The sequence below is a fragment of the Camelus ferus genome, chromosome 32 (assembly GCF_009834535.1).
Source record: "Camelus ferus isolate YT-003-E chromosome 32, BCGSAC_Cfer_1.0, whole genome shotgun sequence".
In the NCBI taxonomy this organism is placed as follows: domain Eukaryota; kingdom Metazoa; phylum Chordata; class Mammalia; order Artiodactyla; family Camelidae; genus Camelus; species Camelus ferus.
The window spans coordinates 14,180,077-14,195,437 of NC_045727.1; the positions used below are offsets into that span (position 1 = coordinate 14,180,077).

At 53.4% G+C, this 15,361-nt stretch overlaps 1 protein-coding gene across 24 annotated transcripts; it reads right to left on the reverse strand.

Annotated features, from left to right (window-relative positions):
• Positions 1-518: 518 nt before the first annotated feature.
• On the reverse strand, positions 519-8,918 carry NEFH (neurofilament heavy). 24 transcript variants are annotated; one of them, XM_032471579.1, is made up of 7 exons: positions 7,974-8,918; positions 5,888-6,087; positions 4,825-4,949; positions 2,774-3,254; positions 2,342-2,731; positions 2,126-2,143; positions 519-2,041 (listed from the first exon to the last, which is right to left on the reverse strand). In XM_032471579.1, the coding sequence occupies exons 1-7, from the start codon at positions 8,848-8,850 to the stop codon at positions 1,094-1,096; spliced, it is 3,039 nt and encodes a 1,012-aa protein (XP_032327470.1). In that variant the 5' UTR covers positions 8,851-8,918; the 3' UTR covers positions 519-1,093. The 24 variants fall into 24 exon arrangements, with proteins under 24 accessions (XP_032327470.1, XP_032327467.1, XP_032327451.1 ...); XM_032471576.1 differs by having other exon boundaries at positions 519-2,365; positions 2,594-2,731; XM_032471560.1 differs by having other exon boundaries at positions 519-2,485; positions 2,546-2,731.
• Between the last annotated feature and the right edge of the window lie 6,443 nt (positions 8,919-15,361).

Below are 15,361 nucleotides of genomic sequence, written 5' to 3' on the forward strand. Positions count from 1 at the left end.
ATGTATGGCCCCTCATTCAAAAGCTCATCCCTCCTTACAAAAGAGGACATATGCAGGGTTCTGTGAATAGATTGCTCAATGTCCTTAGGACGTCACCTGTTCCCAGGCTTCAGTGTGCATTAGGATCAGGTGGGAGTTGGTGCACGCACTTCAGCAGACCTGTGCCTCAGATTGTTTCAGTGGTCTAGGGTGGAATCAAGGAGTCTGCATTTTCATATGGCTCCCAGATGATGCTAATGGAAGTGGTCCATGGACCTTGCTGAGAAACCATGCCCCGGGCCACCTGCCTACAAGGTTTTAAAGATAAAGCACCTAGCATGTTGCCTGGCATATGGTTTGTGCCCAGGAAATATCCCAACAGAGACCCTGTTGGTCCCAGACCTGCACAAAACCTGAGTCCCCCTCAGTACTATGCAGTCTTAAGTGTGAGATCAAGACCTCCCCTGCCCATCCCCCAGCCTGCCCCGGGGGAAAGAATAAATAACAACAGCAGCATTTTCATTTTATAAGCACTTGGTTTTATTGCACAGAAGCAATTGAAAGTGGACTCCAGTGGAAAAGTGCGCCCCGGCATAGTTCAGTGGCCAGTGCCCAGCCCCACCTCCAGCTCTTCCAGGATAGAGAGCTTGAGGCAAGGGTTTGACCACTCCTTTGGAAAATAGAAGGCATTCAGGAATAGGTTAAGACATCTCAAGCATAATATGTTTCTAACTGCTCATTCATTATTGCGGTCATCTGTCAATTGCACATACAGGAAATAAATGCACTTATTTGGAGAGGAGGGGGCAGTTTTTATAGTCAAGTGTTTACGTGTGGCATTCGGCATAGAGCACATTCGGCTACATAAGCTATCATAACATAATTGTCCATCACCTATGGAGGGTTTGGGGTGTGGGACCAGGGGTTTGGAGTGCCCTCTCTTGCTAACATATTGCTAATAGAAATTCCTGTTTGGTGAAGGAGGGCCCATCGTCTAAGCAGAGTTTGTTCTTAAAGAAAAGAGAGGAAAAGTGAAAATTGGTTATGCAGATCCTCGAGCTCCCAGACCCTCCTGAGTTTCTTTGGCTGCTCTGGATGTTCCTTTCTTCCTACCTTACTTCTCCCCCTTGGTGGCCTTCTCTTCTGTGGCCTTCTCTGGAGGCTTGCTATCTTTCTGGTCTGTGCTAGAGGACTTCTCGGCCTTTTCCGTCTTGGCTTTGCTGGGTGTGGAGGCCTCCTTGCTGGGCTCCTCAGGCTTCTTGGCCTCTGTGGCCTTCCCCTCCTTGGCGTCTTTTTTCTCAGGTGCTGCTGGCGTCTCTTCCTTCTTTGGCTTTTCTGGCTCCTTCTCTGCTGCTTTGCTGGGTTCTTTGGCCTTGGCATCATCTGGTTCCTTCTTGGCCACCTCAGCCTTCTCTTTGGGTTTGGCCTCTTCCTTCCCCTTGGCAGAAGCCTCCTTCTCTGGAGTTGTTGCTTTTTTCTTATCTTCAGCCTCTTCCTTCTTGGTTTCAGCTTTGGGTTCTTTGGGCTTCTCCACAGCAGGCTCCTTCTTCTCCAGCACCTCGGGCTTTGGAGCCTCTTTCTTGGGCACCTCATCTTTCTTGCTGTCCTTCTCAGTTTTTGGTGTGGCTGGAGCTTTCTCCTCCACCTTCTTTGGGGGCTCTTTGGCTTTTACCTCCTGCGGTTTCTCTTCCTCCTTCACAGGGGACTTTGCCTCTTCCTTCTTGGGGACCTCCTTCTCAGGAGCCTTGGCGTCCTCCTTCACAGGAGACTTGGCCTTCTCTGGGGATTTGGCCTCTTCCTTCACAGGGGACTTGGCCTTCTCAGGGGACTTGGCCTTCTCTGGGGACTTGGCCTCTTCCTTCACAGGGGACTTGGCCTTCTCTGGGGATTTGGCCTCTTCCTTCACGGGGGACTTGGCCTTCTCAGGGGACTTGGCCTTCTCTGGGGACTTGGCCTCTTCCTTCACAGGGGACTTGGCCTTCTCTGGGGATTTGGCCTCTTCCTTCACGGGGGACTTGGCCTTCTCTGGGGACTTGACCTCTTCCTTCTCTGGGGACTTGGCCTTCTCTGGAGATTTGGCCTCTTCCTTCACAGGGGACTTGGCCTTCTCTGGGGATTTGGCCTCTTCCTTCACAGGGGACTTGGCCTTCTCTGGGGACTTGACCTCCACTGGGGATTTGGCCTTCTCTGGGGATTTGGCCTCTTCCTTCACGGGGGACTTGGCCTTCTCTGGAGATTTGGCCTCTTCCTTCACAGGGGACTTGGCCTTCTCTGGGGACTTGGCCTTCTCTGGAGATTTGGCCTCTTCCTTCACAGGGGACTTGGCCTTCTCTGGGGACTTGGCCTTCTCTGGAGATTTGGCCTCTTCCTTCACAGGGGACTTGGCCTTCTCTGGAGATTTGGCCTCTTCCTTCACAGGGGACTTGGCCTTCTCTGGGGACTTGGCCTTCTCTGGAGATTTGGCCTCTTCCTTCACAGGGGACTTGGCCTTCTCTGGGGATTTGGCCTTCTCTGGAGATTTGGCCTCTTCCTTCACGGGGGACTTGGCCTTCTCTGGAGATTTGGCCTCTTCCTTCACAGGGGACTTGGCCTTCTCTGGGGACTTGACCTCTTCCTTCTCTGGGGACTTGGCCTTCTCTGGAGATTTGGCCTCTTCCTTCACTGGGGACTTGGCCTTCTCTGGAGATTTGGCCTCCACTGGGGATTTGGCCTTCTCTGGGGATTTGGCCTCTTCCTTCACTGGGGACTTGGCCTTCTCTGGAGATTTGGCCTCTTCCTTCACTGGGGACTTGGCCTTCTCTGGGGACTTGGCCTCCACTGGGGATTTGGCCTTCTCTGGGGATTTGGCCTCTTCCTTCACTGGGGACTTGGGTTTCTCTGGGGATTTGACCTCTTCCTTCACAGGAGATTTAGCCTTCTCTGGTGACTTCACTTCCACTGGGGACTCAGCCTTTTCTGGGGACTTGGCCTTGGCAGGGGACTTGGCCTCTTCTGCTGGGGGAGACTTTGCTTCTTCTCTTCCTTCCTCCTCCTTAGCTTCCTCCTCTTTCGCCTCTTTCTCCTCTTCTTCAGTCACTTCTTCGGTCACTCGGACCTCCTCTGTCTGTTCCTCCAGAATCACAGTTTCCTTCTCTGACTTTTCTACCACCTTGATTTTCTCTTCGCTTTTGACCTTTATGTGAGTGGTCATGGGGGGGATTTTGGGGAGTACTTCTGGAAGGGAGAAAGGAGTTGGGCCAAAGCCAATCCGACACTCTTCGCCCTCCAGGAGTTTTCTGCAGAATGGAAAATGGAACATGTTACTATTAACTCAAAGCAGGCTGATGAGTTGCGGGCTTCCTGAGTTACTCTGAAGGGTCACAGCATCCAACGATAAGTACTCTGGTGGAGGAAGGAGTGTGAATGGTGGGCGCTTTGAGACAGGAAATGGTCACTTAGCAGATCATCCCAGGGACCACCAGAATCTGTGCCCCGATGGCACTGCTCTTGTTTAATGCAGCTAAGGCTGCAGCTTACAAAACCTTTTGTTCCTGAAAAAGGGCCCTTGAGAGAGCACCTCTGTTAATAAAAATTACACTTACTGTCCCTCAACTAAAACATTATTCAAGAGAAAGGTGGGAGTATGAGCAAAGAATTCCACATTAATAAATCTGGGTTTAAGAGGTCTTAGAATGTTCCCATTTGAATTTCAAAGGTCTCTTGATATCTTATATTCTCATCCTCTGGATTTTAGGAATAAGATGGTGGCAGAGTTTCCACTCTTTCTTACTCACTAGATGTGTGACCTTAGCTAAGCCACTCAAACTCTTTAAGCCTCAGTTTCCTCACTAGTAAAAGCAGGGTCATAAGGAGTCCCTACTTCAGAGGGTTGTTTCAATGAAATAATGAATAAAAAGAACCTGGCAATACCTGCCTCAGAGTAAACGTAGGTGTTACCCATACAGACCAGTGCTTTGCAAATGTAACAGCATACAAATCACCCAGGGGTCTGATTAAAATGCAGATTATGATTCAGCACGCCTAGGGTGGGGCCCGAGAGTCTGGCTTTCTGACCAGCTTTCAGATAATGTTGATTGTGCTGGTTTGTGGCCAATGCTTTGAGAAGCAAGATTAGAGATCAGGGCCAAGACAGGGGAAGTGAAGGGTGGGACCAGCCAGCAAGTGGGACAGGTCCTCAGGGGGTCAGCCCTGTTCCTGAGCAGGACACTGCCAAGCCAGGTCTCGTGGCTTTCTGATGGCTGCATTTACTGAGGGCTTTCTCTGCGGCAGCCCAGTGGCACCTGCGTCATCTGGATTAGCTCAGGAACAAGATTAGCACCTCATCCTAACAACCCCATGAGATGTGGGTACTGTTATTATAACCCCCATTTTACTTCCCCAGTAAACTAATGCTTAGAGAGCTAAGAAACTCTATGAGGCCGAGTTGTAAAGGTCCCTGACAACACAATTACCTCCTATCCTTGCAAAGCAGGCCTCTGGTTGGCGGATTTGGGAAGAGGGTGAGGAGCTTTTACCCTCTAAATCATTGTCAGAATGAAACTAAGTCACTCTCAAGATACTTGTCCCTCAGAAGGTAGAATGGTCATTGCCAGGGCTGGTGGGGGGAGGGAGGGGGGAGTTACCATTTAGTAAGCACTGAATTTCAGTCTGGAAGATGAAAAAGTTCTGGAGATAGATGATGGTGATGACTGTATAACAATGCAAGCAGTTTAAATGCCACTAAACTGTACACTTAAAAATGGTTAAATGGTAAGTTTTATGAGCAGGCTGCCTCACTGGAGAGCTGGAAATCCAAGGCTTCTCCTCCTAAGAACACAAAGGCGCTCCACCCCCCTGGCCCCTCACCTGTAAGCAGCAATCTCGATATCCAGAGCCATCTTGACATTGAGCAGGTCCTGGTACTCTCGGAGCTGGGCTGCCATCTCCCACTTGGTGTTCCTCAGCTCAGCATCCAGCTGCTGGATGGCTTCCTGGGGAGGAGAAATCACACACGTCACACGTCAGTCCGCACCTGGCCCTCAGCCCCGGAGAAGTTGGGGCGGGCTGGACAAACCCAAGGCAGTCCTGTCCAGCCAGGCCAACCCCCTTCCTGTGAAAGCTACGGGGCCTCATCCACGGGCACGGGAAACCACCAGGAACAAAAGTCCTGCTGTGTGTATAACCTCAGCCTGGGGAGTGGTCTGGGATGAAACACACCCGACACCAACAATGGTTATCATAGGTAAGTGGGACGAGGGGTGAGTTTTCACAGATCTGAAGCTTAGAAAGGGCTCAATGGGAACAGGGCCTTGTCTGCTTTGGCTCCTGATTGTTTCCCCAGTGCTCCAAAGTGCCTGCCACCTAGTAAAGGCTCGGGAGGCATCTGGTGATGAGGACTGAAACAGTGCACAGAAGCACGTTAAATACAAGCTGAAACATCTCCCCAACCCCAAGCCCACTTAGCCACTGCTTAAGGTGAACCATTATGGCAGATTTTTATTGCCTCCTTTATCTACAGTCAACACATACTACTTGTATAAGAAGGTCTTTAAAAGTGCCATTTTCTTTCAGCTGTTGTCTTTATTGGGAGGTACCTGCCAAGGTTTTCCCCAGGCTACCCTCAGTCACGGACACTGCTTATTGTTCACTGAAGGCCCACTATGACCAAGGCCCTGCTGAGCATGCTCACTCATCTCATGAAAAGTTCATCTCTCTTGAACCTTCACAGCTCTGAAAAGGAGGCTTTTTTTTTTTCATTACATTGAGGGAATTCATATTCAGAGAAGCAGAACACTTTCCTGGGGTCACACAGCTAGAAAGACATCTTGATTTCTCTGGTATGTCTGACTCAAAAAGGGGCAGTGACTTGTCCAGGGTCACCCAGCCAGATGAGGCAGTCTCTGGCTCTCTCTGCTCCACCCCTGCTCACCTGGTAGGATGCGATGTCAGCCTGATGACGGTCCTCCAGCTCAGAGCGCTGCCTCTCCAGCGAGTCCTTGGTGCTTTTGAGCGTCTCCAGCTCTGTGGTCCTGGCCTGCAGCTGGCGCCGGTACTCAGTTATCTCCTCCTGTGCTGAGCGCATGGCGTCTGTGTTCATCTTGGCTGCTTCTGACAGTCGGTCCAGCCTCACTGGGAGAGAAGAGGACAGGACACAGGGTTAGACACAACTGGATTTGGATTCTAGTGCCCAGATGTGGAAGGTGACACACATGGGTTGAGGACCTATTGAATGCAGGGTGCCATCTTGGATGCTTAACTCACCCTATCCTTTGTGACAGGCAAATGACTACTGTCCAAGGCCAGTAGACCAGTTCAAGCAGCAGAGCTGGGCTTCAAATTTAGTGTCTATCTGGCTCCAAAGATCACACTCTGTCTCCCCAAACTCAGAATCTGGAAACTCTGCAGAGCAAAGGAAGCCCCCGTTTCTGGGCATCCTGGTTCAGCTCCCCAGCAAAGGCTGGCACTGCTGGGGGTTCAAATGAGAAACTCGGCCCACGGAGCTTAACTGTGAGCTTGTGGTTGAACAAGTTAATGAGCCTGTGACCTTTAGAGGCATCGAGGGCGCTATGAGCCACCGTGTAGCCATAGCCCCTTCCTTGTAGGTTTCTGCTGTGCAGAGCCCAAGGTCACTTCTGACCTGTGTGCCAGCTCCTCTGTCCCTTCCTCCACCAAGCTGCGCATTCTCTAGCACAGGAGCCCCTGCACCAATGGCAGCCACACCCCAGCCCCTGTGAGCAACGGGTAGCTAGTTTCTAGAAGATTTTCCGGGGGCCAGTAGGGGTCTGGAAACTAGTCTGAATCTCCTGAAAGTGAACATCCTGAATCCTGAGATAATGACATTCAGGACCTAAGTCTTGGGAAGGTGGGAAGAAGAGATGCCAGCTAGGTGGTCCGGAAGTCCCCGGATGCCTGTGTGAAGGGCAAAGCCCAAGAGAGCAGAGAGGTTTGCTATGGGATAAGCCTTGCTGCAGAAATGGGGGAGGAGATGGTTCTGCCACTGCAGAGGAGAGGAAGGAACTGGAAAAGCCATGTATCCAAATCCTAGCTTTTCTGGTTTTCTCTGCTAATGCTAGCCAAGACTTGGACACCATCCAAGTGGGTGAGGATTCTTACCCACTGTGGATCACAAACCTGTATGAAAATCACTGAAGCCTCCATCCCCTCTCCCAAGAACAATGCAGAAGTTTTACAGCCACTTTTGGAAATAATCATGGAGCTTCCCAGAGTAAGAAGCCCAGTTAGTCCACCACTCTTTCAATCCCAAAGGAAATGAAAACCAGAAAGGGCAAGTGTTGGTCAAAGTCACCCTATAGGAGCTGGGCTCAGAGCTGCGACAGCTCAATCTAGCTGACTCAGGGTGGCTTGGAGTTGGGGGAGCGGCGGATTTGGGAGGCTCCCAGCTTTTCTTCTGGGAAGAGGGGACATTAAAGGGCCCACTGGCCACCTCAGCCTCAGGCACCAATTGGTTGTGGCGATGGTCCCCCTGGGGAGAAAGAATGTGAGGGTGACCCACCCCTCCTGGACTGTCGTGGGGAGGAGCCTAATAGGTGTCAGGTGAATGGGCCCCCTGCAGTGTGCAGGAAAGGGGGATGGGCAGCGTCGGACAGGGAAGGCATGTTACTTTGAAGGGCAAAGAGCTTCCAGTGCCTGTGACTAGAAGACGGCACTGCTTTGAAGCTGTAGAGAGAACCTGATGGAGAGGGGCCTCAGAGTGGGGTTACCTAACCTTGGGAGAAGGAGCAGAGCGGACCCGTAGTTGAAGGACAGATAAAGGGACCCTGGAGGAGGCAAAAGGAGAACCCAGAGTTGTGGATAAGGCCGGGGGCTGGGTATCCTACAACTCAGAGTGAAACTGTTAAGGGGCATGCATCTTGCAAGGGGAAGCTGAGCAGGACATCATTCAACCCAGCCACCTCTATGCAGCGCCCACCACCACCCTAGTTCACACCACCCTGCCTCTCGTTGTTCGACCAGCAGGGGCGCCCCACCCTCCCTAACCCCGCGCGCCAGCGAACCTCGGAACCACTCCTCGGACTGTAGCGTGCTCTGCACCGTGTGGCCTTCAAGCTGCGCGCGGATCTCGCGCAGTGCCGACGTCACGTCGCACTTGAGGGCGTCGCGCGCTTCAGCCTGCGCTTGCGCCTGCGCGGCGCCGCTGCCCTGGATCTGGCCGAGTAGCTCGCCCACCTCCTCCTGGTGGTGACGCCGCAGGTAGCCGCACTCTTCCTGCAGGGCTTGCGCTTTCTTCTGCAGCTCGACGCGCGCCGCATCGGCCTCCTGAGCAAAGCGCGCGAGGGCGCGGGCGGCCGCCTCAGCCTCCTCGCGCTGCCGGGCCTCGTCGTCTAGGCGCTGGCGCACGTGCGCGATGTCCTCCAGCAGGTGCTCTTGCTCCAGGCGCAGCTGGCCGCGAGCCGCGCCCAAGCGCAGCACTGCGCCGCGCATCTCGCGCACCTCGCGCTCGTACAGCTCACCCATGGCCGAGCGGCCAGCCTGCTGCTGCCGCAGCGCCGCCGCCTCGCCCTCCAGGCTGCGGTTATGTGCCTCGAGCTGCCGCACCTTGTCGATGTAGCCCGCGAAGCGGTCGTTCAGCGCCTGCAGCTGCTCCTTCTCGCTGCGCGCCGCCGCCGCCGCCACTACGTAGCCCTCCGGTCCGTTGCTCAGCGTGTCTAGTGAGTCGGTGCTGGAAGCGGCTCCTGCGCCGCGGAAGCGGCTCGGCGAGGCCGACACGGAGCTCACGGACGTCCGTGCCCACGAGTGGAAGCCGCTGGAGGAGCCGGCTGCAGAACGCACTCCGCCCGCGCCGCCCTTGCGGGCCAGCGCGTAGTGCAGGCTGCCGCCTCCGTGCAGCGGCGGGAAGGCGCCTAGCAGCGCGTCCGCGCCGCTGAAGCTCATCTTGGCCGGAGCAGGTGCGGCTGCCGGCGGAGCGGGAGCCTGAAGCCAGGACGGGGAGGGCGACACTGCGGCAGCACCGGGGCGGCCGGCCCTTTTATAGCGGCCCGGCGGGGTCCAGCCCCTAAGCAGTTGAGGGGGGGGAGCGGGGGAGGAGGGCCCCGCCCTCTCCGCCTCCTCCCCCAGCGGCCCGGGGCTGGCCGGCTCCGCCGCAGTGAGAGGGGTGGGGCAGGGTAACCAAGGAGTGAAGGGGAATCGATGCAGCGTCAGAGGAGCCCCCCCCCCGGCCGAGTCAGCGGGTGGAGGACTCCCGGAGTGGACCGACAGGGACCACCGGATGCGGGTCGGAAGACTCTGCTACTATGTTCGGAATAAGAGAAGGAACCAGAAGGGGAGAGGACAAGGAGACCTGATAGGAATAGGGGCAGGATGCCTAAGGGATGTAGCAATAGAAGACTCTGTAGTCAATAGGATGAGGGGGGGCCCCGAATGAGAGGGGGCACAAGATTCTCCTAGCAGTTAGCCCCTTAGAATCAGGGGTACAGAATGTCTGCAGCCGGCCCAGAATAGGGGAGGGAGAAAAGTAATCTAAATGGAGGTGTAGTGGACGCTACAGAGGATGGAGATAGAAGACCCCTGAATGGAGGTACATAGTTCCCCTAGTAGCTAGAGGGGCCACCAGGAGAGGGCTCAGGGAACTTTGCTGCCAACTCCAGAAGAGGGGAGGGGGACCTGGAGTTGGGGAGGGCGGCAAGGCTACCCTGAACTAGGGTTGTGGGAGACACTGCAGAAGATGGAAAAGGGAAGCCCAGATGGGGCGGTGGGGCACTGGGATCTCTGCAGATAGGAGATGGGAGACCCTGCAACTGGCCCCAGCAAGGAGAAGCCTCAGTGAAGTGGGCAGAGGGTCCCCTGTAAAGGCAGGGTGTGAGGGTCAGAGAACCCAAAGTGGGGGTGCTGTGGGGAACTGAGCATGAAGTTGGGAGAACTGACGTCTATGTGGGGTGAGGGGAAGTGATAAGTGTGCTAGAAATCACTCAGGTCAGGGTCTGCATACTGAGGTCAGCTCCACAGTTGGTGGCCAAATGACCTTGGGAAAGTTGTGCACCCTGCTCGGTTTTCCCATTTGTACAAAGGACCTTGCCCTGGGTCAGTCTGCAACTCTAGACCCTCTGCTTCCCCAGTATCTTCTTCTTTGTGTGTGTGGAGGGAGTCTCTTGCTGAATTGGAGGAGAACCCTCCTACTGCCAGTGGATGTAGCAGCCGCTTTCCCACGACTAGGAAGTCCATCTTTCTTCCTCTAACCTCCCCTACACCCACAACAGACAAGTGGGTGCCATGATAGGCCTTCATTCTCAGCCCCAGAGAAGTTGTGGGATGCTTTCAGAGTACCAGAGTCCCTCACCCTCATAAGGTCTAATTCAGGTAGAAAAGGGGGCCCTGGTATTTGGAGGGCCTTGCAACTGCTCTTGTAATTTGGCTTTTTCTTGGTTTTGGCTCAAGTTAAGTGCCTTGGGAGTTGGCGCGGCGCTGTGGCTGGTGCTTCAGCACCAGGGACAGGGCCCACTGTTTGTTGGGGAGAAAGGGGTTAATGTCTTCAGGGTGGGGAGGGAGGAATGCCATCCCTACTTTGCCCGAGCCCTGTGCTATGCAGATGGGGAACTGAGGAGGGTGAATGATCCAGCAGGGTCACATCGGGAGCCAAAGATCCAGGCCCTTGACCTTTTGCTAGGGTCCAGTCCCATTTTCCATTAAGTTCTCCTATATACACATCTGGGCTGCCTTGCCCCTCCATCGGGAGCTGAAGGGACACCCCTAGATGCCAGATGCCAGGAGGGAGCCTTGAGACCCCCTGGCGAGTCAGCGTAGACTCCCCTCCCCCCACCGCCCCAGACCCGAGCCTTCCTCAGGCAGTTATCTCAATCCCACTACGTTTCCAGTTTACAGGGTTTTACTTTTGTAGGATGGGGACAGACAGATTCCCCCAGGAAAGACCTCTGCCAGTTCATTTCTCTTTGCCCTTTACTTCATTCCCAGACCCCTGATTCTAAGCAGACCCCCAGAGATGGGGAAGGATGGTGCTGTCCCTTTAACCACGTTTTACTGGGAGGAGAGTTTGCGGGGAGGAAGAAGGAGGGGGAGGGGATTTTCTGGTTTTGCATGGAGAAGCAGAACATGATGAAGCATTTTCCCCTGGCTAAAGATCCAGTCCAGCTCCAGTTTGCAGGGGGCAGAAGGTCTGGTTTTCATTTGGTGCTGGGAGGATGGAGGTGAGTGTCTGATCTGAGGCTTCTGAGAATGGCATGGGTGGGGGGCTTGAGGAGGGCCCCCATGCTCTTACATGGCTTCCAATTTACTTGTCATTCTGCTTGGAATCTTGCCAGTAGAGCCCTGTTCCTGTGGGCCTTTTCAGTCATCTACATAATGCAGATGCATCCTCTGGGTGTAGGAAAGCTGATAAGCAGCTGAAAGCAAGGGGGAGTGGCAGGAGGGGCTGGGTAAAAGAGGGGAAGGGGCCAAGGTGGATTCTATGAAGGCTGGGGCAGGCGACAACCATGGGATCACAGCTGCCTGTGGATTCCAAGCAAGAAGTCCCAAGCATGATTCTTGTGGCTGGAAAAAAGTGACATGAGGGTGGGGGTCCTGGGGTCAGCCTTCCCAGAGGGCCTTTCAGGTTGACCTCCAGGAAGCCATCCCTCGCTTCTTTTACTCCCACGTGTAGTCAGTTATCTCTATGGTCCCCAGTGCTAATCTACCATATCACACTTACCACTCTGGCTTGTCATTGGGTGAATGAATGGATGGATAAATAAATTTCATCAGTTCTCTAGCCAAACTTGTGGTCTAGAGGGAACTGAAAATGATTCTGCCCTGAGTCCTTGGGTCTCAAATCACTTTCATCTTCCTGCCCTCAATTCTTACCTTTTGGAAGTGAGTAGAAAAACATGTTCATTCATTCATTCATTCTTCACATGTTTACTGAGTGCCTGCTATGTGATAGGCATACACAAAACTCTGGGATCCAGAACCCCACAAAAGTCTAAAATTCTCTCCCTGATTCAAGGGTTCTCACATCCTCCCCGAATCCCATTGCAGCATTTCCCAAGGCACCTTCTTGAGTATGATGATAAATATTCCTCTAAAAAGAGAGGAAAAGAGTTTCATGGCCAAAGGAGTTAAACAGAGCTCTTGGCACAACTCTTGGGGCCTGGAGTTGGCGATGAGCAATCGGAATCTCCCAGAGGTGCCGAGTTCCTCCAGATTTGTTTGACTACAGGCCCTTCTCATCCTCAAGTGTCACCCACAGTGGTGCACGCTGGAGGACCCACTCAGATTTGAGCTCCACCCCCTGTTCCCCCTGGGCTGCCATCTGGGCTCCTGTGTACCCCCAAGGTTAGTGCTCTTCATGAACAGGGCTGCAGTGTGAAGGATAAAGTAGTACAGCTCTCTGTGAACATCAGACAAACATTGTTGCCACTTAATTCATTCCTTCATAGTCTACAAGATTCATACAGCATCCCCAGTGGTGAGTGCTGGAGACTCTGAAGAATGAGGCCCTAGTGAGGGGGGATCCGTCCCATGTATACAGTAGAGAGAAAACTCAGCCAGCACTTTTCTCTTGATACCTCCTCAGACCTGGTTCTCTAGGTGAGGGCCATTGTCCCTATTTTATAGGTAAGTAAACAAAGGCCAGAGTAAGGTAGTGAGTTGCCTGAGTTGACCTGGTGACAGTGTCTCAAAACATCCAAACTCAAGCTGGTGCTGCCCACAGAGGGTGGAAACCTATTTCTCTGTCTCAGGAGGGGCCCAGATGGCCTGAGGTTGGAGGAATGAGAAGCCCCCAAAGAGAGAACAAGCAATTGGCCGGGTTTGGGGTCTGGCCTCTGACAGATCACCCAGCTGAGGGTCCCTGTGACCTATGACCCAATGTCAGCACATCCTTTACATGGGGGCTCACTCCTAGCCCGGGCATCCTGCACCACTGTGTCACCTGTCTGGGGAACAGCATGTGACCACTATTTGAGGGTGCATTTGCTAAACTTATTCTCTTCCTGCTTTATTTCTCTCTATTGAACTTGACCTTTTCTCACATGGAAAATTCTACTATCTTTTCCCCTTCTGTAGAATGTGAGCTTCACGAGGGCAGAGATTTTAGTCTGTCTTATTAGTGCTGCTTTCCTAGAGCTTGGGACAATGACTGGCATACAGTAGGTGCTTAACAAGTAGTTGTCAAATGGCTGAGCAGCCCTGCCTGAGAGGCTGGTGATCCCTTGGGCATTTCAGCACCAGGCAGCTGGACAGTTCCCGGTCGGCTCCGCCCTTGGAGAGCGGCCACTGCAGGCTTGGAGACTGCCAACAGCCTGAGCTGTGCAGTCAACTTTGCTGGGGCTCAAGCCCTGCCCTCTCCATTGCCTGTAAACTCACCTCAGTAATACTTTCTCCTCTTTTAGTTTAGCAATTATTTTTTATCCACCTATGAAGCACCAAGCATTTCTCTTTCTCCTCCTTTCTCTTCTCCTTCGGTGTTACTCATGCCCCATGTACTCAGTCTCTCCTTCAGTTCCCCTCTCTGTCTCCTGTCACATTCTTGCATCTCTCCCCTACTCCCAGTTTCTCTGTCCTCCTTAGCCCTTCCCTCCTCCCCTCTTCCTCCTCCTGCTCCTTAGAGGTGTCCTATTTTTGCAGGACTTGATTTATAGTAAAAGGGAGGCAGCCTCCCCCACCCCACACACACACTCCCTTTATGAAGCAGACAGCAAAAACTGAACTAAGTGCAGTTTTTTATAAGCCTCCCCCTCCTAGTGTCCACCCACAGTTGTAACCACAAGGGGACTGGCCCCAAGCTGATGAAAGCCTGCAGCGGTCTGCCTGCCTGCCCACCCGTCTGCCACCCTGGAACGACACTGAGTGGGAGGCTGAGTTCTGCCACAGAGGTCAGGAGCTGGTGGGTGGGTTTACAGATCTGCCCCAACTCCCCTGATCCAGTTCCCTTTGTCAGCAATTATGGATGAATGATTTTCTGGCTGTGGTTCCTGAGTCTGAGAGTGAGATGGTTCAATTGGTCTTCCCTGAAGGAACTGTTCTAGCAACTGGGTGAGGCTTGCCAAGTTACACGTGCTTTATCTAGGGCCATCCTATTCGTGTTACCTAGTGCAAGAGGCTAAGCTATAATAAGACTCAAGACTCTCCACTGAGGAGGGGATGGGGTACCTCTCCTTTTACACCTGGCTTCTCTCATTCCCTGTGGAGTAGATACTGTTACTATCCCCACTTCATGGTTTGGGAAATGGAGGCTCAAAGAGATTGGGTAACTTGCCCCAGGGCACAGCTAGTAAGTGGTGGAGCTGGGATTCAAAGCCAGGTCCGATGGGCTCCACAGCAGGTGTGTCCAAACCACAGGACTGTGCTACCACCTCATACGTTCATAGGGAAGCCCAGCTGGTTTCCCACAGGACCACTGCTTGAGAACTGGACCCAGCTCTTTCCTGGTCCCATCACACCTGACTGGGGCTTTGCTGTGGGGGTTCCTTCCGGCATCTTGGTGGAAGCAAGATGAGTTGAGAACTGGCACTTTCCTGGGGGAGCAGGCTTCCCAGTTAGTACAGGCAGGAAATTGAGATGACAGCCAACTCAGCTTTCTGGATGGCCTCGCCTGAGGAGACCGATAAGTAGACAGCAGTCATGGCACCATGATTGATGGTCATAGTGTAGATCTCAAATCATCAAGAAAACAATTTTGGCAACCTCTGTGTGGTGAGCACCTGCCTCCTGCATGCTAGCCGCCTACTTATGCGGTGTCCACAACTGGCCTAGGTCTGCAGGGCCATCCTCCAATACAGAGTAGGACATATAGGTCAGAGAAAGGAAGTGACCTGCGAAGGTCACGAGCAAGGTGGTGGAGGGGCTGTGGCTCACACCCAGGCCTCCTGCACTTCCCAGTATCCACATTTGCTCTCAGAAGAAAATATTTCAGTGATGCTTCATGGCTTTATTCTGTAGGAGAAGGCTGTCTATAGTACATTTTAGAAAGAGTTTATGCCAATGAGTTTAAATTGGAGTGTTGCGGCTTAGGGGGAGAACTATCAGTTGGATAGAAGTTCATTTCTGACAGTCAGTTATCAGGTAAATGAGGCATTACTGGCCCTTAAAAGAGGCCCCTGCAAGGTGGGAAAGCCTGGGGTTGGTGGAAGTGACTCTTGCTTTGCTCAGGGGCAGCCGCACCCTGGCCCGCCCCTCTGAATTCAGGCTGCATGAGGACACACAGGGTCTGGCAGCAGCCTGGCACCACCCCAAAGCAGCAAGCACCAGTAGCGGGGAGACATGCCAGGGAAGTTTCTGAAACCTCTTCCTCGCCCTGAGCCAGGTGCCTGCCTGCCATGGACGGAAGACTGAGGAGCCCAGAGCAGACTTGGACGGGGGACTTGGTCACGCACACCAGTAAAATCTCTCCTGGGCCCCTGAACTGCCTTCTGGCTTCTGGGGAGGTTAGTGGTGAAGGAAGGAAGGAGACAGA

Excerpts from the sequence above, each read along its gene's own strand:
- NEFH (XM_032471556.1), bottom strand. The coding sequence starts at position 8,850 with ATGAGCTTCAGCGGCGCGGACGCGCTGCTAGGCGCCTTCCCGCCGCTG. Across the intron at positions 4,950-5,887 it reads CTGACATCGCATCCTACCAG|GAAGCCATCCAGCAGCTGGA; the intron begins GTGAGCAGGGGT and ends TCTCCTCCCCAG. Across the intron at positions 3,255-4,824 it reads ATCGAGATTGCTGCTTACAG|AAAACTCCTGGAGGGCGAAG; the intron begins GTGAGGGGCCAG and ends TCCATTCTGCAG.